The following is a 26,541-nucleotide window of genomic DNA, read 5'->3' on the forward strand; positions in this document are numbered from 1 at the left end:
GAACCCGTGACAATAGGCCGCCTAGTAGTTGTGAACGATGTAACGTATCATAATTTGTCAAATAATCATTATAAGTTTATTTATCTCTTTTTAAAAACTTTAATTACATTACATTACCACATAGCGTTAAGACAGCAACCCATGTTTATAAACATTATTTACTCGCAATAGTACCGATTTCATACTCGCTTTCTTCGCTAAATTTAGGTATTTAAATCGCTATTTGTACTGATGGCTAAAACAAACACGATTCTGGAAACTAGTCAATATTGAAATAATGGTGTACATAGAGAATACTGGTAAATAAATTAGGTCCCTAAAAGATGAGTTTTCATACGCCCGTATTATGGTACAGCGATGTATGTACGTCCGTCCGTCCGTCTGTCCATCCGTCCGTACGGGGTTTCCTCTTTATAATTTCATTTCCCTTTCACATATCATGCTGAAACTTGCTGTGTAGCTTCTTTGTGGGTCACTCTAGATCATACTGCAATTTTGATCCATTTCTACCTTTTTTCCAGGAGTTTTTCCCCTTTATTTGGAAATAATTATTATATGGAGGGTACATAATTTTTCCGCCCTACTCCTCCCACAGTTTTCAAGTGAGAGCCTTCTTATTATGCCCCCTTCAAATAAGAGGGGCATATTGGTTTGCACCTGTCGGTCGGTCGGTCGGTTGGTCGGTCGGTCGACCACATGTTGTCCGCTCAATATCTTGAGAACCATTCACTTGATGATAATGATATTTCGTATGTGGGTTGGTTATGAGTAGAAAAGGACCCCTATTGTTTTTCAGGTCAAAAGGTCAAAGATCAAGGGTCAATCTACTGAATATATTTTTTTGCCATGTATGGAAATGATATTTTAAAGAAATTATATGACTTTGGAGATAGTTTTATTGTGGAACAATTATGTGTTAAAAGCAATGTTTTTTTGGAAGGATGTTTTCAATGCTTGGTTTTTTTATTTGAAGACTAGTCAAAATCTTCCAAATATTAAAAATAATTTTCATAATATTCCAGTGTGGTACAATTCTAATATTAGAATTGCGGGAAAACCTGTGTTTTATGAGAAATGGTATGAAAAGGGGATTAAAGCTGTTCAAGATTTTTTTGATACTGATTGTAACTTCCATACCATAGAAAAATTTCAGTGTTTATACAATCTTCAAGAAGTATGTGTAATGAAATACAATAGCATTATTACTGCAATTTCAAAATATTTAAAACGTCTGTCAATTGATAGACACTCAACCAAACAAAATGTTAATCCATGTATGCCTATATTTTTTTAACCAGTTTTATTACATGAAAGATGTTCTAATATTATTTACAATATTTTAAATGCAAAAGAAGATATCCCAACTTCTATGGGCAAGTGGAAAACTGAACTATCTTCATATGGAGTAGATGCTATTTCAGTGCAAGATGTGTTTAAAATTTGTTTCAAAACATCTAGTGATTCTTCTGTTCAGTGGCTACAGTTTAGAATTTTACATAGAATTCTTCCTGTTGGTTATTATTTGAAAAACATTAGTGTTAAAACAGATGATCTCTGTAGATTTTGTACAAGTAATATTGAAACAGTAACACATATTTTTACTTCGTGTAATAAGACCCAAACATTGTGGAGTGAGTTAAGTCTTCATATATATAGAAAATTTTCAGAAAGAATTGGTTTTAATGTGTCAAATATAATATTTGGTGAAATTGCACTGTCTTTAAATAATAAAGCTATAAACTTTATAATTCTATATGCTAAACAATACATATTTATCTGTTTAATGCAGAATAAAGAACCAAATCTTGTTGGATTACTATGTCACTTAAAGTTTAAATATCATATAGAGAAATATGCTGCAATTCAAGCATTTAAAATACATAACTTTGATAAAATATGGATGAAGTGTGAAAATATTTTTGCAATTGATTAATTATTACTACATGTACTTGTCATTATTTTTAGTACATGTATTATTAAGGTCTTCCGTCTCCTGCGGAAGACCTTACTATTATTGTTCGCGTTCTTCTTCTTCATTAAGGTCTTCCGTCTCCTGCGGAAGACCTTACTATTATTGTTCGCGTTCTTCTTCTTCATTATTATTATTATTATTATTTTCCTTGGTAGTACACGCGTTTTTCTCAGCCATTTCTCGATCGATTTTCACGAAATTTTCAGGAAAGATGTCTTTTGGTGACGAGACTTTGCTTGCAAAATTTCGTGCTTGACGTCACTTCCGTTCAGGAGTTATCTCTCTTTTAGTGACTTTTTGAAGGGCCTTGTTGTCCACACATCTCCTCCGTTAGTTTTGAAGCTAGAGTCTTGAAATTTCTACACAAGATAGAGTAAACATTTTAGAAGATTTGTGGGGGATTCGATTTTACCGGAGGCGATTTGCCTAAACGCTCGCCTGGACCTGAAAAAATGGATGCCAAAATTTTTCGCCGATTTCGGCGATTTTTGACCTTTGATCTCCAATATCTTTTTTCTTGCAAATATTTTGTTAAGACATGTAGAACAAAAGTTGTGCACATTTATGAGATCTTTTCGACAATATCAAGATTTAGGGGCTAGCCTCTTAAATTAGGGATCTAGAAGGGCTCAAAGTCTAGATCAAATATCTCAAAAATCGTTAATATTTTGGTATAAGTCAAAGAACAAAAAATGTTCATCTCAACAATCCAAATCTATTCATATAAAAATTTAGGTCATATGTTACGTAATAAGGGATTTTAAGGGCCAAAACCATAAATATTTTACCCCTTGTATCTCGAAAACGACAAATATTTTGAAAAGCAATAAAGAACAAAAGTTGTTCAGAATGATGATCTGAACAATATGCATATTTCGTTTTTACCCTATGTGGCCCCGTTAGGGAGCTACAGTTTGGCCCCTAAAAATTACTTCTAGAAATAACTCGAGAACGGTAAAGAATTTCTAAATACTTGTTGAACAAAAAATGTTTGAAATGTCATGACCTTTCTTACGATATCAAGCAAAAGGGGCTGACCCTTTAAATTAGGGGCCCAGAAGGGTCCAAAGGTTGATGAGAATATCTCAGAAACTATTAATATTTTGTAATAAGTCATTGAAGCGGAAATGTTCATCTAAACGAACTTGTTCTTATCAAATCAAAAAGTAGGTAATATGTTACGTAATAAGGGATTTTAAGGGCCAAAATCATAAATAATTGATGCCTCATATCTTGAAAACGACAAATATTTTGAAAAGCATTATTGAACAAAAGTTGTTCAGAATGATAATCTAAACAATATGTACATTTCGTTTTTTCCCTATGTGGCCCCGTTAGGGAGCTACAGTTTGGCCCCTAAATATTTCTTGTAGAGATAACTCGAGAACGGTAAAGAATTTCTAAATAGTTGTTGAGCAAAAAATGTTTAAAATGACAAGGCCTTTCTTACGATATCAAGCAAAACGGGCTGGCCCTTTAAATTAGGGGTTCAGAAGGGTCCAAATGTTTTTGAGAATATCTCAGAAACTATTAATATTTTATAATAAGTTGTAGAAGCGGAAATGTTCATCTCAACGAGCTTGATCTTATCAAATCAAAAAGTAGGTCATATGTTACGTAATTAGAGATTTTAAGGGCCAAAATCGTAAATATTTGACGCCTCATATCTTTAAAATGACATATTTTTGAAAAGCATTATTGAACAAAAGTTGTTCAATGTGTCATAACCTATCGATCAATATCAAAAAATGGGTCTGTGGGCCTCATGGCTCGCCTGTAGAGTCGATTTTTGTCGATATCAGTCGATTTCAAAAACTTGTAACTGGTAAATATTTTGTAAGGACATATTGATCAAAAGTTGTTCAGTTTATCGAGATCTATCGATTGATATCAAGAAATAGGCCTATGGTCCTAATGACTCGCCCTGTAGAGTCGATTTTTTGTCGATATCGGTCGATCTCAATAACTTTTTACAGGTAAATATTTTGTAAAGACATATAGAACTAAAGTTGTTGAGTCTATAGAGGGCTAACAAATGACATCAAGAAATAGGCCCGCGGGCCTTATGACTTGCCTGGAGAGTCGAATTTCAAACGAATTTCACCGCAACTTTGCTTCAGAAGCTTATGATATGAAAAATTGATTATATCTAAAGTGTCTTAAAGTCGGAAACTAAATTGGGACTCATTTGTCTTGTCTTTTCTTTTTTTAACTCCGAGTGCATCAACAAATCGGACGGAAGACCTACTCGTTGCTCGCAACGAGATCGTGTCTAGTTATTATTATTATTATTATTTTCCTTGGTAGTACACGCGTTTTTCTCAGCCATTTCTCGATCGATTTTCACGAAATTTTCAGGAAAGATGTCGTTTGGTGACGAGACTTTGCTTGCAAAATTTCGTGCTTGACGTCACTTCCGGTCAGGAGTTATCTCTCTTTTAGTGACTTTTTGAAGGGCCTTGTTGTCCACGCATCTCCTCCGTTAGTTTTGAAGCTAGAGTCTTGAAATTTCTACACAAGATAGAGTAAACATTTTAGAAGATTTGTGGGGGATTCGATTTTACCGGAGGCGATTTGCCTAAAAGCTCGCCTGGACCTGAAAAAATGGATGCCAAAATGTTTCGCCGATTTCGGCGATTTTTGACCTTTGATCTCCAATATCTTTTTTCTTGCAAATATTTTGTTAAGACATGTAGAACAAAAGTTGTGCACATTTACGAGATCTTTTCGAAAATATCAAGATTTAGGGGTAGCCCCTTCAATTAGGGATCTAGAAGGGCTCAAAGTCTAGATCAAATATCTCAAAAATCGTTAATATTTTGGTATAAGTCAAAGAACAAAAAATGTTCATCTCAACAATCCAAATCTATTCATATAAAAATTTAGGTCATATGTTACGTAATAAGGGATTTTAAGGGCCAAAACCATAAATATTTTACCCCTTGTATCTCGAAAACGACAAATATTTTGAAAAGCAATAAAGAACAAAAGTTGTTCAGAATGATGATCTGAACAATATGCATATTTCGTTTTTACCCTATGTGGCCCCGTTAGGGAGCTACAGTTTGGCCCCTAAAAATTACTTCTAGAAATAACTCGAGAACGGTAAAGAATTTCTAAATACTTGTTGAACAAAAAATGTTTGAAATGTCATGACCTTTCTTACGATATCAAGCAAAAGGGGCTGACCCTTTCAATTAGGGGCCCAGAAGGGTCCAAAGGTTGATGAGAATATCTCAGAAACTATTAATATTTTGTAATAAGTCATTGAAGCGGAAATGTTCATCTCAACGAGTTTGTTCTTATCAAATCAAAAAGTAGGTAATATGTTACGTAATAAGGGATTTTAAGGGCCAAAATCATAAATAATTGACGCCTCATATCTTGAAAACGACAAATATTTTGAAAAGCATTATTGAACAAAAGTTGTTCAGAATGATAATCTAAACAATATGTACATTTCGTTTTTTCCCTATGTGGCCCCGTTAGGGAGCTACAGTTTGGCCCCTAAATATTTCTTGTAGAGATAACTCGAGAACGGTAAAGAACTTCTAAATACTTGTTGAGCAAAAAATGTTTAAAATGACAAGGCCTTTCTTACGATATCAAGCAAAACGGGCTGGCCCTTTAAATTAGGGGTTCAGAAGGGTCCAAATGTTTTTGAGAATATCTCAGAAACTATTAATATTTTGTAATAAGTTGTAGAAGCGGAAATGTTCATCTCAACGAGCTTGATCTTATCAAATCAAAAAGTAGGTCATATGTTACGTAATAAGGGATTTTAAGGGCCAAAATTTCGTGCTTGACGTCACTTCCGGTCAGGAGTTATCTCTCTTTTAGTGACTTTTTGAAGGGCCTTGTTGTCCACGCATCTCCTCCGTTAGTTTTGAAGCTAGAGTCTTGAAATTTCTACACAAGATAGAGTAAACATTTTAGAAGATTTGTGGGGTATTCGATTTTACCGGAGGCGATTTGCCTAAACGCTCGCCTGGACCTGAAAAAATGGATGCCAAAATGTTTCGCCGATTTCGGCGATTTTTGACCTTTGATCTCCAATATCTTTTTTCTTGCAAATATTTTGTTAAGACATGTAGAACAAAAGTTGTGCACATTTACGAGATCTTTTCGAAAATATCAAGATTTAGGGGCTAGCCCCTTCAATTAGGGATCTAGAAGGGCTCAAAGTCTACATCAAATATCTCAAAAATCGTTAATATTTTGGTATAAGTCAAAGAACAAAAAATGTTCATCTCAACAATCCAAATCTATTCATATAAAAATTTAGGTCATATGTTACGTAATAAGGGATTTTAAGGGCCAAAACCATAAATTTTTTACCCCTTGTATCTCGAAAACGACAAATATTTTGAAAAGCAATAAAGAACAAAAGTTGTTCAGAATGATGATCTGAACAATATGCATATTTCGTTTTTACCCTATGTGGCTCCGTTAGGGAGCTACAGTTTGGCCCCTAAAAATTACTTCTAGAAATAACTCGAGAACGGTAAAGAATTTCTAAATACTTGTTGAACAAAAAATGTTTGAAATGTCATGACCTTTCTTACGATATCAAGCAAAAGGGGCTGACCCTTTCAATTAGGGGCCCAGAAGGGTCCAAAGGTTGATGAGAATATCTCAGAAACTATTAATATTTTGTAATAAGTCATTGAAGCGGAAATGTTCATCTAAACGAGCTTGTTCTTATCAAATCAAAAAGTAGGTCATATGTTACGTAATAAGGGATTTTAAGGGCCAAAATCATAAATAATTGACGCCTCATATCTTGAAAACGACAAATATTTTGAAAAGCATTATTGAACAAAAGTTATTCAGAATGATAATCTAAACAATATGTACATTTCGTTTTTTCCCTATGTGGCCCCGTTAGGGAGCTACAGTTTGGCCCCTAAATATTTCTTGTAGAGATAACTCGAGAACGGTAAAGAATTTCTAAATACTTGTTGAGCAAAAAATGTTTAAAATGACAAGGCCTTTCTTACGATATCAAGCAAAACGGGCTGGCCCTTTAAATTAGGGGTTCAGAAGGGTCCAAATGTTTTTGAGAATATCTCAGAAACTATTAATATTTTATAATAAGTTGTAGAAGCGGAAATGTTCATCTCAACGAGCTTGATCTTATCAAATCAAAAAGTAGGTCATATGTTACGTAATTAGATATTTTAAGGGCCAAAATCGTAAATATTTGATGCCTCATATCTTTAAAACGACATATTTTTTGAAAAGCATTATTGAACAAAAGTTGTTCAATGTGTCATAACCTATCGATCAATATCAAAAAATGGGTCTGTGGGCCTCATGGCTCGCCTGTAGAGTCGATTTTTGTCGATATCAGTCGATTTCAAAAACTTGTAACTGGTAAATATTTTGTAAGGACATATTGAACAAAAGTTGTTCAGTTTATCGAGATCTATCGATTGATATCAAGAAATAGGCCTATGGTCCTAATGGCTCGCCTGTAGAGTCGATTTTTTGTCGATATCGGTCGATCTCAATAACTTTTTACAGGTAAATATTTTGTAAAGACATATAGAACTAAAGTTGTTGAGTCTATAGAGGGCTAACAAATGACATCAAGAAATAGGCCCGCGGGCCTTATGGCTCGCCTGGAGAGTCGAATTTCAAACGAATTTCACCGCAACTTTGCTTCAGAAGCTTATGATATGAAAAATTGATTATATCTAAAGTGTCTTAAAGTCGGAAACTAAATTGGGACTCATTTGTCTTTTTTTTTTTTTTTAACTCCGAGTGCATCAACAAATCGGATAGAAGACCTACTCGTTGCTCGCAACGAGATCGTGTCTAGTTATTCTTATTATTATTTTCTTCTTATTCTTATTATTCCTCTTCTTTAGTGAGAAATTTGTCCGACCGATTTTGTGAAAGTGCTTTGACAGATCCACTTCAAACTTTGTGAGCTGATAGGGGGTCACTAGGAGGGGTGCATTCAACTTTTCAAATTTTCAAAATGGCCGCCGTTTCAAGATGGCGGCCAAAAAACGTCAAAAACTCAAGGTTGTCGGATTTCAACCAAATTCTATTTCTAGCGTAATCTAGTGACCCCAAGTCCATTTCCACCATCAAATTTTTTTTTTTGAGCCGCCATTTTCAAAATGGCCGCCATATACCGAAATATTTGAAAGTGTTAAAATCTTTACAACATTTGGGTTGTGGGGTAAATGGAGGGTCCACAATTCATTTCTAGCATCAGTATTTCCTTCTAAGCAATTTTCAAATGTTTCAAAATGGCCGCCATTGAAGAAAATGGCGGCCAAAAATCAAGTCCGTCGGATTTCAAACAAATTCAATTTTTAGGGTTTTTTGAGAATTCTGAGTTCATATCTGGCATCAAAAAGCATTACTGACATGGGGAGGTGTTCGGAGACATTTGTGTTGGCATCCCAACACAGTTATAGCTCGTTATTATTATTTTTTTTTTTTTCCCTTTCGTCTCCGAGACCGTTGGATGGATTTTCCTGAAACTTTCACAGATTATAGAGAACGATGGTACCTCGAGGCATTTTTTTCATTTTTTCAAAATTCACTTCCGGTCGCAAGATATGTCCAATTTTCGTCTTTTTACAAGATATCTTGTCCAGCATTTTTCTCAGAAACGGTAAAAGATAGAGTCACCAAATTTTCAGAGTTAATAGATCTCACTTTGTAGGCGTGCAGTAGGGGGTTAAGAATGTCGGCCGTCACTTCCAGTTGTCACCGGAAGTGATTAAAGGAAACATGAATTTCAAACTTTTTTCTTTCAAATTGAAACCTATTTCGGTTTACTATATCTCGTTCTAATTCTCAAAAAATGTTGACCCCACCGGAAGTTGAATCTTCAACTTCCGGTTATATCAAAGAAAGACTATTCATTCTCTCATTTTTCAGTGCCATAAATCTCGGTCATGAAACTAGTTAATGAGTTGAGTTTTACATCTATTATAGTCACTATAAATGTCTAGAGTAACGTCAAATATTTTTGTAAAATTTACGTCCGGTCGGCAAATACGGCTTATTAGCTGTTTTCGTTGTCCAGCATTTTTCTCAGAAACGGTAAAAGATAGAGTCACCAAATTTTCAGAGTTAATAGATCTCACTTTGTAGGCGTGCAGTAGGGGGTTAAGAATGTCGACCGTCACTTCCGGTCGTCACCGGAAGTGATTAAATAAATAATACATTCCAAACTTTTTTCTTTCAAACTGAAACCTATATCGGTTTACTAGGTCTGGTTCTAATTCTCAAAAAAATGTTGACCTCACCGGAAGTTGAATCTCCAACTTCCGGTTATATCATAGAGAGACTATTCATTCTCTCATTTTTCAGTGCCATAAATCTCGGTCATAAAACAAGTTAATGACTTGAATTTTACATATGTTATAGACACTATAAATTTCTAGAGCAAATTTAAATATTTTTTTAAAATTCACTTCCGGTCGTGAGATATAGGGTGGACATGTTGAAACCTTGTTTTTTCAGTTTCTCAATAATGAATATAGATAGACACTTGAAACTTGTAGAGTTGATCAACTAACATTAGTCCATTGTACACATACATTCAATTTTTTTGTCCGTCACTTCCGGTCTATACCGGAAGTATTTGAAAAAATGTCGATTTTCTGATTTTGTTCGAGTGATTTCTCAGAGATGACTGAAATTTTCAGGAATAATGTCTTATGAAATGACCTTGCTATAATTATTTTTGTTTTTACAAATTCCACTTCCGGTCGGAAAATATGGCCGATTTTCTGTTTCTCAAAAGGAATTTTCTCCAGCATTTTTCTTGGAAAAGGTAAAATATAGGTTCATCAAATATTCAGGGATGATCAATCTCCGTTTGTAGGCGTGCGGTAGGTGGTTGAACATGTCGACCGTCACTTCCTGTCGTCACCGGAAGTGATGGAAAGAATCGCAAATTTCAAACTTTTTCCTTTAAATTGAAACCTATACTAGTTTATCAACTCTCTTTCAAAGTGTCAAAAGAATATTGACTCTGTCGGTAGTCAAAACGACTACTTCCGGTTTCTTGATAAAATACCTTTTTACTTTTCGTCTCTTTGTCCCCAAAAATCTCGCTTATATTTGAAGTCTTTCATATGATTTTCACATGTCTTAATAAAAGTATCAACTTCTAAAGTTCTGATCATTTTGTTTTTCAAAATTTACTTCCGGTCGGTATTGACCTACTACTTTTTCTTTATTTAATCTACTTCTTTTTGTTGAGAACTCTTTCAGATAGAAACGTGAAATTTTCAGAGAATATAGACAGTAAAGAGTCGCTGTCATTTATAGGCAAATGCATCTGAATAGTACTTCCGGTCGTCACCGGAAGTTACGAGAAAGGAGTAAAAAATTCGATAATACATTTCTCATTCATTGTTAAGGCACATTTTCTGATACATTTAAATGGTTTTCGTAGGAATATAAAACTCTTTACCGGAAGTGGTCTAACGGAAGACCTACTCATTACTAGTAATGAGTGTCTAGTTGTTATTATTATTACTTTCACTATTGTACAGCAAGTAACCTAAACCACAGGGAGATGTATGCATGTATGAAAGGTATGTTTTTGTAAGTGTTTGATGTATTGTATGTAACCAAAAAATAAATAAATTATAAAAAAAAAAAAAAAAAAGGGTCAATCTACTCTGGACATAGGAATATAATGTCCTCTCAATATCTTGAGAACCCTTTGCTTGAAAAACATCAAACTTAGCACACTGGTACATCCTAAGGAGTAGATGACCCCTATTGATTTTGAAGTCATATGGTCAAAGGTCAAACTGGGCATAGGAATATACTGACCATTTAATGTCTAAAGAACCCTTTGCTTGACAGACATCAAACTTGGTACACCAGTACATCTTCAGGAGAAGATGACCCCTATTGATTTTGAGGTCACATGGTCAAAGGTCAAGGGTAAAACAGGACATTAGAATATACTGTCCGCTCAATATCTTGAGAACCCTTTGCTTGACAGACATCAAACTTAGTACACTGGTACATCGTCAGGAGAAGATGACCCCTATTGATTTTGAGGTCACATGGTCAAAGGTCATGGGTCAAACTGGACATACGAATTTAATGTCCGCTCAATATCTTGAGAACCCTTTTCTTGACAGTCATCAATCTTGGTACACTGATACGTCTTCAGGAGAAGATGACCCCTATTGATTTTGAGATCACATGGGCAAAAGTCAAGGGTCAAACTGGACATTTGAATATACTGTCCGTTCAATATCTTGAGAACCCTTTGCTTGACAGATATCAAACTTGGTATACTGGTACATTTTGAGGAGAAAATGACCCTTATTGATTTTGAGGTCACATGTCTAAAGGTCAAGGGTCAAACTGGGCATTGGAATATACTGTCTGCTCAATAGCTTGAGAACCCTTTGCTTGACAGACATCAAACTTGGTACACTGGTACGTCTTCAGGAGAAGATGACCCCTATTGATTTTGAGGTCAAATGTTTAAAGGTCAAGGGTCAGCCTGGACATTGGAATATACTGTCCGCTCAATATCTTGAGAACCCTTTCCTTGACAGACATCAAACTTAGTACACTGGTGAATATTCAGGAGGAGATGACTCCTATTGATTTTGAGGTCACATGGCCAAAAGTCAAACTGGACATAGTAATATACTGTCCACTCAATATCTTGATAACCCTTTTGCTTGACAGACATTAAACTTAGTACACTGGTACATTTTCAGGAGAAGATGACCCATATTGATTTTGAGGTCAAAAGTCAGTTGTTGAACTGGACATAGTAATACATTGTCTCCTATATCTTAAGAATTATTTGCTTGATTGACACCAAACTTGGTACACTGGTACAGCATAAGGAACAGATGACCCCTATTGATTTTTAGGTCACATGGTCAATTCACTCTTGACATAGGAAGATATTGTCTGTTCAATATTTTGAATTGATGATACTACTATTGATTAAATGATGTGTGTGTATAACCCTTTTCAATTTTGCACCGGGGGGGGGGGGGATATGTGATTTACAAACATCTCTTGTTTTGTGGAGTGTTTGTATGGGTATTGAAGATGTGCATGTGGGATGGATTTTGATTTTCGACAATTTTTGAGAAAATTACAGGTTGTTAAACTTAGTCTATTTGGAAATTAATATTCTATGGAGCGTACATAATTTGTCCGCCCCACTCCTCCTACAGTTTTCAAGTGAGGACCTTCTTATTTTGTGTAGTGTTTGTATGGGTATTGAAGATGTGCATGTGGGATGAATTTTGAATTTCTACAATTTTTCAGAAAATTACAGGTTGTTGAACTTAGTCTATTTGGAAATTAATATTCTATGGAGGGTACATAATTTGTCCGCACAACTCCTCCCAGTTTTTAAGTGAGGACCATCTTATTTTGTGGAGTGTTTGTATGGGTATTGAAGATGTGCATCTGAGGAAGGATTTTGATTTTCTTCCATTTTTGAAAAAATTGCAGGTTGTTGAACTTGGTCCATTTTGAGGAAATTTAGATTTTTAAGCTAAAACCCTTTGTTCATATGAAAGTTTGTCACAGCCTTATGATGGCTGATAATACCTGAAGCAAAGTTATACAAATTATAGCACAAGAAAAACACCCTATGTAAGCATTTCACGGGCGTATTATGTACCGTTTGCGGTACTCTTGTTAAAAATACCTAACACTTGTTTCACAATCAGTTGATCGAAATTTGATTGGGTTTAAATTTAGGCCTATGCTCGGCACTTACGGCCACAACGACGATGGTGAAGATTTAAAGTGCAGACTGCCCAGTAGGGGCCCTGCTACACTAGGTTTGTTGCGGCGAGGCGACGATGGTGGTCGACCCTCGGATCCCCTGGAAACGAGGACGGGTCTTCTTGAAGATCCGAGGATAGTTAGGTCCTCCAGTAGGTGGTGGATGGGTCCATATCCTCTTCCTAGAGTCGATCGCCCACTGTATAGTCGGGGGAAGGGCTTCTTGAAGGTAGCTTGCTATTCTTCATTTGTGGTCGATCAACCCTCGGATCTCCCTCAGTAAAATCGGGGAGACGGTCTTCTTGAAGACTGTGTTAAGGAGGCGGCAAAGGAGGTATGAAGGGAGCACCCCATCGGATCCAGTGCAGAAACCCATCAGCTCTGTGCTTGAATTTGTCTAAATAATTTAGATAGTCGACTAAATTTCCTTAGTTACTGGTCGAAAGCAGAAGGATAGTTGTGTGTATGCAAATGTATTTATGGCCGAAAGAGTTTAGCGTGGAGTTGCTTTCAACTGACAGCTTACGGTCATTGACCATTGCCACATCTATATGACTCGCCACTGTCCAACGTGACAACCTAAGTTTTTGAAATTGGACTTGGATTTAAATCCGTATTGTGGCTAACTATCGCATTATCAATGACATATCTGTCTCACCACCAATGTCTTTTTCAGAATAAAACACATGTAAATGTATGGGTTTATTGTATGGAATATATTGGCCACAGTGGTCAGAAACAACAAACAACTGTGGGGTCGCCGAACAACAGGGCTATCCCTCAACAACAACATATCATGCGTTGTCCGAAAGGGCAAGTAACATGCTGGGTTGATCTCAATCATGTTACCGACACATACAACACACAAGTGTTCAACTCTTAATTATTTACATAAAATGAAATTAAACTGTCAAATCAACATTCAACCATCATCAAGAGTCAACGTATATTTTCACAACCAACTTGAAGGTGACGATTTGGCCTCGCACCGCTCATAATTGACGACCACTAAATTGATACCACTAGGACTATGTGAAATGCATGGATGTTGTCAATGATGCTGTACCTGAAAAGATAAAAGGCTAGCAGCAGAAAAACTGAACTCAAACTTTTTTTAAAAGGGGGTGACTTGGGTGGGTATTTAGAAAAATTTTCCTCCGCAAAATTTGATCGACCTTCTTCGTTGGATGCTGAATGGAAAAGAAGGAAGTTGGGATGCGTAATTTGATGGAATGCATAATTCTCGAGTGCACCCGTGATGAGTTATAATTCCGGAACAAAGTTTTCGGATTGAAACATAACAGAGATGGGCTTACTATTATTATATATATGCATATAGTAAATCATACGTTGATTCGAATACTATCATAAATAATGCTTAGATAAAGACACATATTTACAGACAAGCTGAAATATATGTTAATATATTGGCGAAATAGATTATTAGATTAATTACTATAAGCATAAGGAAGACAAAATTCATATAATTTTGAATACTTTGGAAACATGCGATGTGTCCTTTAATGCTTTTATTTTCATCGTTGTATGGTAAAAACAAATCATGACAGTAGTACCGACACTGCTCTGTTAACCTAAACAAAATTGAAACCAGCCGTTTGGATGTTCGCGATTCTACATGTACATGTATCATCCTTGTGTAATGGGTATTTACCTGAAATTGTGCCTGACCGTTACTTTCTGAAAGTTACATGTATAAAATAATACACTGTACATAGTAATATATTGTCTCCTATATTCTAAGAATCATTTGCTTGAATGACACCAAACTTGGTACACTGGTAAAATCTAAGGAGTAAATTACCAAACTTGTCACACTGGTACATATACAACTTTTAAAAGGAGTGTATGACACCTATTGATTTTAGGTCACATGTCAAGGGTCAATCCGCTCTGTATAAAGGAATATATTGTGCGCTCGATATCTTGAATTGTTTGGCACTCCTATCAATTATATGATGCATGTGTATAATCCTTTCATTTTTGCACAGGGGGTGGGGTGTTTTATTAACATTTCTTGTATAATGGATGTTTACCATTTTCCAGTCAAGCAGATACTTCAAAAGTATATGCAAATTTGATCCCTTTGTCAAATATAGTCAAATATAGACTACTAAAAATTTCGTCCTGTAGGACATACTAACGATACAAACACCAATGATACAATTTGCATTAGTGTGTAAAAAAAAAACAACAACTGGGTTACAGTGTACCTTATCAACCAACTACTTACATGCCGTGAACCCTATATATCTATTCTAAAGAACTTTTAGTAAACTTGAAATCGCAGAATTTTTCCCAAATGAATAACATTAAAACCTATGACTTTTCAATACTATACACGACCATTCCTCACGATAAATTAAAGACTAGACTTTTGGACATCATAGAAAGTTGCTTCTTCAACAAAAATGGAAAAAAGGAATATTCATATCTAGTGATCAGTCATCCAAAAACTTACTTTGTTAAACACCACTCTGATTCCACGCACAAGTACTCTGAAGTTGAAATAAACAATATGCTAGAGTTCCTCATTGACAATATCTTCGTGGTCTTTGGTGATCAGGTCTTCCAACAGTCTGTCGGAATAGCTATGGGCACGAATTGTGCTCCTTTGTTAGATTACCTGTTTTTATATTCGTATGAAGCAGAGTTGTTTTTCAAAAGCTTCTACATGAAAAGAAAAAATATCTTGCTGTGGCCTTCAACTCGACATTTAGATACATCGAATACGTTTTATTTTTATTTTTATTCATATGTCGATTCAATATATCCCTATGAACTCGAAATAAAAGACACCACAGAGTCCTCCATATCTGCTTCGTACTATATTAACGATAAACTAACAACTCAACTTTATGACAAACAAGATGATTTCAGCTTCTCCATCGTCAATGTTCCATATTTATGTAGTAACATTCCATAATCACCAGCATATGATGTTTATATCTCTCACCTCCCAACTGATTCTATACATAAGGGCTTGTTCAGTGTATGATCAATTTTTAAATCGAGACATGCTACTAACAAAGCAGTTGATGGTACAGGGGTTCCAACAGTCTTGTTTAAAGTCAGCATTTCGCAAATTCTATCGTTGTTATAATGATTTAGTTTGCCAATACGACCTATATTTAGATTTAATGTTGTGTGATATGTTTCATATCGATTATGAGGCCGTTTTTGGTACAACAATTTTGATTACGGATTACTCCATTTACATCATGAAGATAAAGGGCTCAAGATGGGTGTAACCGGTCGACAGGGAATGCTTACTCCTCCTAGGCACCTGATCCCCCTTTGTTATACCCAGTGATCCGTGTTTGCCTAACTCTCTATTTTGTATTCCTTAAAGGAGTTATGAGATTGATTACTGTTCGTTATACTCACCTTTCATATAAACAATTACCAATATGGCCACCCTGGAGATAGTTTCAAATAATTTGGCTACTCATCTGGAAAAAGGGACACTTGCAGCATTAATTACATTATGAAAATCTAATCAAGAATTATATCGTAAACTTAGAAGTACAGAATACTAGAGAAAGATTGAAAATATAAGATTGTAATACATATCTAAAAGATGGATTTAAACATATGCAAAATTGTTACTACTTCTTAAATGCAGACGACTTGTAAAGTTGTAACAGACGTTTATGCATTGATACGGTGTATAAAAACAACATAACCCCAACTTTCGAATATGATGTAGCATAGAGCAGACGTATTCTGCAACAGCTAAAACATGAACAATTGTTGACTTCAACTTGTCTTTCTTGACCCGATTCTTATTCTATTGCATTTCCCCAGGCGACTTGTTGCTGGTGTATCATATGAAAAGGAGACCGTATTGTTTTTTAACCATCTTAACTTGATTGACGTTTGTGTATATACTATTTTCAAAGAATAAATTGCAGAATGATGTCATTACGGACGAAAAACGTAACCATTTCTTGAATGTTTTGGCCCCGAACACCTTTATTCTGGCTCTTGATGGTGATGTTGATTTCAAACCTGACGCTGTACTTCGATTGTTAGAGAGAATGCAGAAGAACAAAGATGTCGGGGCTGCATGTGGACGAATTGTTCCTATGGGTGGAGGTAATTCCTTTTCTATTAAAAGAAATCAGTTCGATTGTTTAAGAAATGTTTTGGTGTCGTCGCACAAAATGGATAATAAATATTTTTTTCCGGCGATCTGTTCAAATCGGAAAAGTTACATTTTTCATAATGCTGGCGGGATATGTATCCCTTGAATTCACTCTTCCACGCCCCGCCCACCGATGACAACGAACGTCACATGTTTTCAGACTCCGTCAACTTATGTAAACAACATGGCGGGAGATTTCGATCTTATACAGGATATCTTTTCAATCGCCTCGTTTACTCGTGAATTTTCACAGAAAAGTCCGTCAAAGGGTTTGACATACTTCAGAGAAGGTTATGATCACATAATTTCAGAGGGTAAAAACGCGGAAGAAACAGTAATTATAACTTATTTGTTAGCGCTAGATGCTTTCGCTGCATTTGAAGTAATGAAACACTACATCGTCTAACCATCGAATTGCAGGATTCGGCTGCCATCGATGCTTACTGTTCATGCACAACTGGGTTAATATTACGAAACGTTTTCCGAGTTTTGAATAATTGTTTTGTTACGGAATTGACGATGTTTGTTGTTCGGTTGAAACTGAATAACTATATCATATATGCTGCGTTGACCGGTTCAATAAAATTTTTCATCTGCTTGCTTGCTTTTGCATCTTTTATTTTACTCTTATTTATGATTTACTTATGAAAAACAGTTAAGTATTATCAAGAATTTACATTGCAGCTCAAATACCATCTGTGATCTCCATTAAATGTTCAACTTCAGTTATACTTGAATGGATATTGTAGATCTAGATATCTACATTGAGATATTACATGCATAATTTTTTTTAATGGTAATGGGTTAATTAGATCATTCCAAGTTTTTATTCCACGTCCACCGAACTATCTATTTCTATTAAAAAAAAAACAACTTGCAAATCAACAGAAAGAATGTGTACAATGTTTGATAGACATCACCATTTTGACAGTACAGTCAAGAATATGTTAAATGACACACAATAGAAAACTTGGATTATAAACAAGATTATAAAGACTCGGACCAAAAAACAATTTCCTGTTCGTAAAACATATGTTTTAATTAGTTACCCAACCTCTTGTATTATAGTACATGTAATTACATAGGATCAGCAACACAATATAATACTTAGTTAAAGGAGTATTTTATCATAAATAGGACAATAAATTAAATACCAAATGGGTTTCTTTTATTTTCAACAAATAATTCAAAACTATGGAATAATCATTGTTCTATAAGAATAAATGGTTTACAATATCTGTCTATTTTAATTGTCAATGAATCTGCACAAATTCTTCAATTTTCTTAGTTGTAAGCATTCACACATTTCAAAGGAAAATTTAAGTAATTTACTAGTTTATATTTATCAAAATGTAATTTTCCCAAAGTTGGACATAAAACTCTCTTATAAAATGTTTGAATATCATTTTAAACAAATCCCTCACATTGTATACAAGTAGTACACAATGAATTCACATGCTCTACAATTTTCTCTTCAACCCTGGGTTTTGCCCAAGACTTAGTAGGGTGCAAACTATCCAAACTTTATTGATGTCTCCATATATACATATACTAACTGGTGGGAATACACTGACAGAGATGCAGACATATTTCCCCTGGTTCTTTGGATATCGTGAAACCTTTGTCTACCAAAATGAATTCCCCTTCCAGAATAATTCAACCCACCATCAGTTAACAAAGGAGTTTGTAAAATCCACTATTCTCTGTAACAGCTACATCTGACATAGATCCAGTAAATAATTCACTAACAAATATGATAATAATAATAATAGCCTTTATTTATCCAGGATAACACAAATTAGCATACAGCTAGTTTCCATTGTGTCCCCTAAAGGATCACAATCCACAAGTCCCCTTTAGGTTGTAGCTGATTTGTAGTCAGAATTTATAATTTGTAACTGCAGTTTTAAAGAAGATGGTTTCTGTGATTTCCTTTCTGCACAATCAATGATAGTGATGGTTGTTGGGAATTGAGCTTTTATTCAGTTGTCATGTTGTTAATATCATTCCTATAGGACTATATTGAAACACAACATAAGGTCAATTCAGGCACAGAATATATCACTGATACACTGTGTTGAAATACAAAATCTTGATGCCAAGTCCTTGATTTCAAAATGATGTCTCAGCCTCATCAGTGTTAATAACAACTGCGATTGTTTTGTCATATTTGTTATGTCCCTCCTTTTTTTACACACTGGGGAATTTGCACAGATATATAAAAAAAACTCTAACAAAGTACAAAATGTGGCATGTCTCAAATTGATATGATATAAAAACAACCCTGGGTTTTTTTTCTTGCTGTAGAGTACTGTTAATGTCAAAAGGGGTGGCCTGTTGGTGAGGTTAATCTTGGGCTTCCATTGAAAACTGGAGTTGCAGGTGATGATTAAGTATGCTCTGTTGATGAAAAGCATTTTCTGCTGTTGTTAACTGGTCTTGTAAATTCTCTGACTTCTGCTGCTGTTACAAGTATATCCAATGAATCTATAAAGAAAAAATAACATTTGTTTAGCATTTGGAAGTAAAACATATATAGATGCTGAGAGGGGCCATGGAATTTTAAAAGGTGACCTGACCTATTACATGAAAGATCCTATGCATACATTACACCCAACAATTTATTAGCTACTTATAAAATTTCAGTTTGCTCGAATTATTATGAAATCTAAATTCGAATTTAAAACCATTTATTACAAAATATATATGGACATAAATTCTATTGGTATTTAAAAATTTTGACCACGGAATTAGTCCGATTACTGAAACTTTAGAACTTTATCCCCTGGTATGATCTATTGTAAGAATCATGGAACGAAAACTTTGAATATGGCGCTCTTACAGTCATGTTATGATATACATGGCTGAGCAGGGAAAATTTAAGACACCAGACCAGAAACTGCATATATATTGGTGTAAACATTAAATGAATTGTCCCTAGCTATGAAAATAGTTTAGATAGGGGATTCTTTTTAATAGATAACATTATAGTAAAAAAAAAAAAAAAAGTATTGTGTAGCTCTTAGCACAGGTGCTTGGGTTCATGACCCCCCCCCCTCCTTTGAATAACCTAGCTACACGAATTGTTATATCCAATGGGGGAAATTCTTAAAAAGAGCTATTATGGGGTATGCATGACATTGTTGACATGCATTAGTAGGATTTTCAACAAGAAATAATTTAAATCAAGTCGTGCAGGTTATTCGGGAGAATGGGGGGTGGGGGGGGAGGGTCCTGAACCCAAGCACCTGTAGCTCTTAGTATATGTATACACATGCCATGGGCATGTATTATTATCAGTCCCTGATTTAACTATTACTATTAACTAATACATAATTGTCTGCTAAGACTAACTTACTTTGTGTGCCGGTCCATTCTGCTCTTACTGTGGGGCCTACCGTACCGCTTTATTCAACGTAAACATTAATCTTTATGTGATTTTGGAAATGGGATAAACATTACTTCTTGTATCCTTTCTGGGTAACGTGAATCACTGTTGCATTTCCCCGATGCACACAATTCCACCAATTTTATGAGAACTCGAAGTAATCAGGCTAAAACATCTGTACCTCAAAACCTCCGTCATCATAAGTTTTGACGGAGGTAATGGCGGACAATTCTTCCGCGATTCTGATTGGCTGTGCGGAGATGATAACCACACCTCCCCTGACGACAGTGGAAGCGTGAATTGGAATATTACATAACTTTTTTTTTTTTTTTTTTTTTTTTTTTTTTTTTTTTTTTTTTTTTACACATTTCTAGGTCCTGTGGTGTGGTACCAGAAGTTTGAGTACGCTGCCAGTCATTGGTTACAGAAAGCCACAGAACACGTGTTCGGCTGTGTTCTCTGTTCCCCTGGCTGTTTCAGCCTCTTCCGGGCTTCTGCTCTAATGAGTACTGATATCATAAAGGTTTATACGAACATGCCTTCAACTGCTTTTGAATATATTCAATACGACCAGGGTAAGTTCAGCTGCATATACTGTTTTATTTCAGCTTATTTGGGTCATAGACACAAGTGAGATTTTCATATCAAAATCTGATCATCATCATCTGTTTTTGTAAATTAGCTTCTCATATTTTAAACCTTTCCACAACAATTAAGCAATATCAATTAAACCTTGGAAAAGCATCTATTTTATAAAGGAAAATTCGTATTTGTTGAATTAAAGGGGAATGCCCCTTTCCAAGGAAAAACATGTGGGAAATATATCTAGGTATTGAGCTCCCTGCGGGTGTGACCGGGTGACAAGGCACCTTATCCCACCTCTGGTATATCCAGGGGTCCATGTTTGCCCAACTCTTTCTCTTATATTCCTTATAGGAGTTATGAGATTGATCACCCGCATGCATAGCTCTATCCTTGGATGAATCTGGTTCCAGTTTTTGGCACTCTAATTTTCCTTTTAGCTCTTACAAGTTTATTGTTATTTCGAATTTCCAAAATTTCGGGTTGAGCATCACTGAAGAGACATTATTTGTCGAAATGCGCATCTGGTGCATCAAAATTGGTACCGTATAAGTTTTACATTACGACCCCTGGGTCAATGCCTTTGCTGGTGGATTGTTAGTCCCTGAGGGTCTCTACAGCCCAGTAGCTAAGTACTTCGTAACTAGGTTGAAAATACGGATGTATATTTAATTGCTGGGATAAAATTTAGAAATTCATTTCAAAATTAAGGATTATTTCCCTCATGCATAGCTCTTATCCTTGGACGAATTTGGCTGCAGTTTTTGGCACTGTTGTTTTCCTTTTAGCATTTACAAGTTTATTGTTATTTCGAATTTCCAAAATTTCGGGTTGAGCATCACTGAAGAGACAATATTTGTCGAAATGCGCATAAGGTGCATCAAAATCGGTACCGTGCAAGTTTTACATCATTGTTCGATTTATTCACCTTTGATGTAGTGAAAATAAAATTAGAAGTTTTAAGGATCTTGAGCCGCTTAATGGGTACATCAGCGCAAACGCCGAAACTTGTAAATGTATGAAACCTTCCATATACAATGAAGAGGATTTAGTTTTGAAATCATCATAGTTTTTCTCAGATAAACAGCATCAAACTACAACTGTTCAACAATACACTACCGTTCCCCACGATGAATTCAAGAACTGTTTCTTTAATATAAATGGAGCACAAAAATTTCAGATATTGTACTCAACTACTCAACAATTACTCCGTTAAATACCCCTGTGATTCTCGTCACAAATACAATGAAGTTGATATTAAAAGATGCTGAAATTCTTCTTTGACACCCCAATTGTGTCATGGTCGTGTTAAACGCGAGATGTTAAAAGTTAGTTAGAAGTGAGGATTATTGATCTTTGACATATGACCTAAAAACAGAGGTTCAATGTCGTTGTAGGCCTTGGCACGTTAAACGACCCTCACTGTTACGGTCCTGCGCGCTAAGCATAGCTTTAACTTTCCGATACTTCAACAACAACTGTTGACATCTCAATACGAGAGTAAAATTATGGACGGACGTAAAATAAGTAACCAATCAACAACCTGGTTATCAATACTTACGTAGATTTTTGGGGATCACGTCTTTTACCTATCTTTTGGAATTTCCATGAGCACAAATTGCGCTCCATTATCAACTGACCTTTTTTTTTATATAAATTCTTTTATGAGACAGAATATATTCAATAGCTTCTACATGATATGGGAAAAAAAAACTCTGGTTGTGGCCTTCAACTCGACATTTAGGGTGTATTGATGACGTTTTATCCATTAACAATATTCATATGTCAATTTGATATATCCCAATGAACTCAAAATAAATGACACCACAGTTTTTCATATCTGTTTCACCTTTGGCTATTTCATTGAGAATGGATGTCACGGCAAACAAACACAACTTCGTCACAAACGAAATTACTTCAGTTTCTCCATCGTCAACTTTCAATATTTGTTTAGCAATTTCTCATTCTCACATGTATATGATGTTTATGTCTCAACTAATTCGAAACACACCAACATGCTCTGGGTATCGTCAATTTTTTAATCGAGGCAGGCAAACGAACAAAATTGATGTTACAGAGGTTTCAACAGTACATGTATCTTTTAAAGCAAGGGTTTCCCAAATTCTATATCTGGTAGTTATATAATGTTTTAATTTGTAAATACAAGCTATCACTGGATTGAATGCCGTCTGGTGTGTTTCAAACCAATTTTAATGTCATTCCTCATTGATTCCCTTCGAGTGCCTAATCAAGATAAAGGGCTCACGGTGGTTGTGACCGGTCGACAGGTGATGCTTACTCCTCCTAGGCATCTGATCCTACCTCCGGTTTGTCAAGGGGTCCGTGTTTACCCTTCTCTTCCTTTGTATTCTTTATAGGATTTGAGATTGATTATTGTTCGTTATCTTCTTTTCCCTCTTACTACTGTATTATAGAAGAACTTGGCATTAACTCCACATTTGTTAATCCAAGTTATACTTTAAAAAATCCCCTTTCAAACGGTGAAATTCTTCAAAGTTATGTTTCAGTTTAAAACGCATTAAATATTCCAGTCAATGGATTATTGATTTAAGGGGTACCTGTAAAGTGCGAAACGAAATCGAAACGAAACGAAATCTACCGAAACGAAACGAAATCTACCTACACGAAACGAAACCCACCTAAACGAAACGAAACCTACCGAAACGAAACAGATTGTATAACCGAACTCTTTTAATTATAATAATTAAAAATGGTATCTTAGGCCCCTGTGAAAGTTACCACATATAAATAAAATTCGCCTCCCCTTTGATGTAGGCTTTCGGCTTGACTGTTACAAAGTTTTAAAAGTTGGAAAGGGGGGAGTAAGCACACAGTACATATCCGTAGTTGATTAAATGCCATGTACAATTAGTTTCGGATTCATACATTTCAGAACCGAGGGTTACAGTCTCAGAGATCTGGGGAAACACACTATACGAGGGGTGGGGTCGCCAACGTTGGATCCGCGTTTGGGCATAGATACATTGTTTGAAGAAGCTGGTGTCTGAGAAAATTGAAAGCAGGAAGAGCTCTTAACCTTTTATTTTATCTCTAACTGCTGAGGTGCGAGTACTTTCAATAATGGAAAAACTCTATACATTTGGGATGTTGCTAAGACGGGGAATTGAAAACGGGACGGAAAACGGATTTTTTTTTAATGCAATAATATTAGGAGGAGGTCGACATTTTGTAAACTGAAAAGGCTTATGAACAAGGGGATTTTAAGCAGAAATCACAAAGAGAACGGGAGGACATATTCAGAATCCACCGTTTGATATACTACATACAAATACACAATATCCACATGTATACATATATTTGTCTTTAGAGCAAAAAATACTGAAACGTGTATTTATGCCCAAAATCGGATTCAACGCCGACGACCCTATCCCTCGTTTAGTGTGTTTCCCCAGACCTCTGACCTGTGAGACTGTAACCTTCCATTCTGAAATTTATGGATCCGAAGCTAATTGCACATGGTATTTATGTACTTTGTGCTTACCCCCCCCCCCCTTTCCAACTCTTAAAACTTTGTATTAGTCAAGCCGAAAGCCTATATCAAAGGGGAGGCGAATTTTATTTATATGTGTAAACTTTAACAGGAGCCTTAGATACCATTTTCAATTATTATAATTTAAAGAGTTCGATCATACAATCTGTAGCGTTCCGTTTCGGTAGGTTTCGTTTCGGTGGGTTTCGTTTCGGTAGATTTCGTTTCGTTTCGGTGGGTTTCGTTTCGTTTCGGTAGATTTCGTTTCGTTACGGTATATTTCGTTTCGGTAGATTTCGTTTCGTTTCGGTAGATTTCGTTTCGTTTCGATTTCGTTTCGCACTTTACAGGTACCCTGATTTAAGTTACAGTACTTACATTGTATACTAGATTTCAAAACTTCCAAGAAAAGCCTTATAACGATTGATACATTGCAGGATCCAGTAGATGTACTTATCTTTAATGAGCAGAATGCTGTCTGACATGTTTCATATCAATTGTTAAGCCGTTCTGTACATACTCATTTTCACCATAGATTACCTACTCAGTTTATCATAAATCATGAATATTGGTGTGTCATCTCGGTATACTACATGTATTACATTTTGACTTCAGATACATAGTATTTAATTTCTTAATACAAGAGTATTGACTGACTGAATATTGTTTAACGTCCTTCTCGAGAATGTTTCACTCATATGGAGACATCACCACTGCCGGTGAAGGACTGCAAAATTTAGGCCTGACCACCTCAGATCTCCAGATTTTTTCAGCATTTAAAATATGGAAAAAATGCGGACGGGAATATTAGTACTCTTTTTCCGGATAAATTTTTAAAATATGGAAATGATCGGGGAATATGGAAATCTTTAACAGAAATGCAGAAATACGGAAATCTGTTAACGGAAATGCAGAAATACGGAAATTTGTAATAGAATTACGGAAATCTGTAACATATGCAGAAAAAAGAAAACTCTTCAATAAACTTCATTTAAATTCTGATGGGAATATTCATTACATCCTAATGAAACTTTAAGAGTTACAATTAAAAACTGTAAACAAATGAACAGATAAATTGATAAAACCAAACATCTGCAACCATGTGGAGTTCTTTGATTTGTTCACTTCGACACTTGTTCAATATTTGGTCATAAAATCACTCGAGTTTCATCAACAACAACTCCACCGGCTACCGTCAGTCCCATCCATTTTTTATGCATTTCAAAGGATCTGTACTCACAAACACATTGTCGCAGTCAAAGTAAACTCACTTAGAAAGTCACGGTTGAAGGTACAAATTGGATAAAGTGCAATTTTTCGATTAAACTTTTTAAAAATCCTCATTTTGGAAATATTCACAATCATTCATAAAAAACAGCTACAGAACACCCTCTGAAAAATAAAATAAAATAAAATTGCAAATAAGAATAATCTCTAAAAAAAATAATACCACAGCTAGACTCCTTATAACCAGAGTTTTAAATTACACACGTCTCTAATTAATGATACCATAGTTATTTTGATAGAGTAAGCGAGACTCCTTGTCTTATTTAGAGCAAAATTAACCAGTCTATAAAAGACAAAGTAGATTGCTTGTATACATACCGTAATATATGCATTATCCAGCTACATGTACATAAATCCTTTGTCAACTGTTGTAAAACGACAATAAACATCAAATCCATTGGTTTCTTGTCCGGCCTCATGGCCTAGCTGTCCTGGTTCCAGTAAAAAAAAATGAATGACACACCCGATGCTTTTAAATCATGAACCCGATCTCTCTTGAAGAGAATTTCTTTTCAAAGCGTTTAATATCAGTAGGGGTAACTAAATATTTTTCTAAGTTCAGAGCACCGTATTTTTTTCTAAGTTCAGAGCTCCGTATTTTTTCCAGATGAAATTTTTTCTAAATTCTGCATTCCTATATCTTTTCTGATTGAAAATAGACTAAGTCCAACTTTCCGTATTTTTTCCACATATTTTCCAGATTTTTTCCTCATTTCCTTACTTTCTTAATTTCATCCTTTTCCCCCGTGTTTTTCTGCATCTAAAATACGGAAAAGATACGGAAATATATGGAAATCTGGAGATCTGAGGTGCTCGGCGCTTATGGCTATTGAGCAGGGAGGGATCTTTATCGTGCCACACATGCTGTGACACGG

The 26,541-nt window shown here is 35.4% G+C and overlaps 1 protein-coding gene across 3 annotated transcripts in view; it reads left to right on the forward strand.

The window, feature by feature from the left end:
• Positions 1–26,541, forward strand: part of LOC125649522 (chitin synthase chs-2-like) — a 102,609-nt gene that overhangs the window by 48,543 nt on the left and 27,525 nt on the right. For 2 of the 3 annotated variants that reach the window (XR_007360726.2, XM_048877091.2), the window contains exons 11-12: positions 16,666–16,849; positions 20,661–20,861. Coding sequence is in view for 2 of the 3 variants with exons in the window: in XM_048877091.2 (XP_048733048.1) it covers positions 16,666–16,849; positions 20,661–20,861 (385 nt within the window). In the remaining variant the exon portion in view is untranslated. The remainder of the gene's footprint in view (positions 1–16,665; positions 16,850–20,660; positions 20,862–26,541) is intronic. The other variant, XM_048877092.2, reaches the window with a different exon arrangement.

The sequence above is a fragment of the Ostrea edulis genome, chromosome 5 (genome assembly GCF_947568905.1).
Source record: "Ostrea edulis chromosome 5, xbOstEdul1.1, whole genome shotgun sequence".
NCBI classification, from domain to species: Eukaryota; Metazoa; Mollusca; class Bivalvia; order Ostreida; family Ostreidae; genus Ostrea; species Ostrea edulis.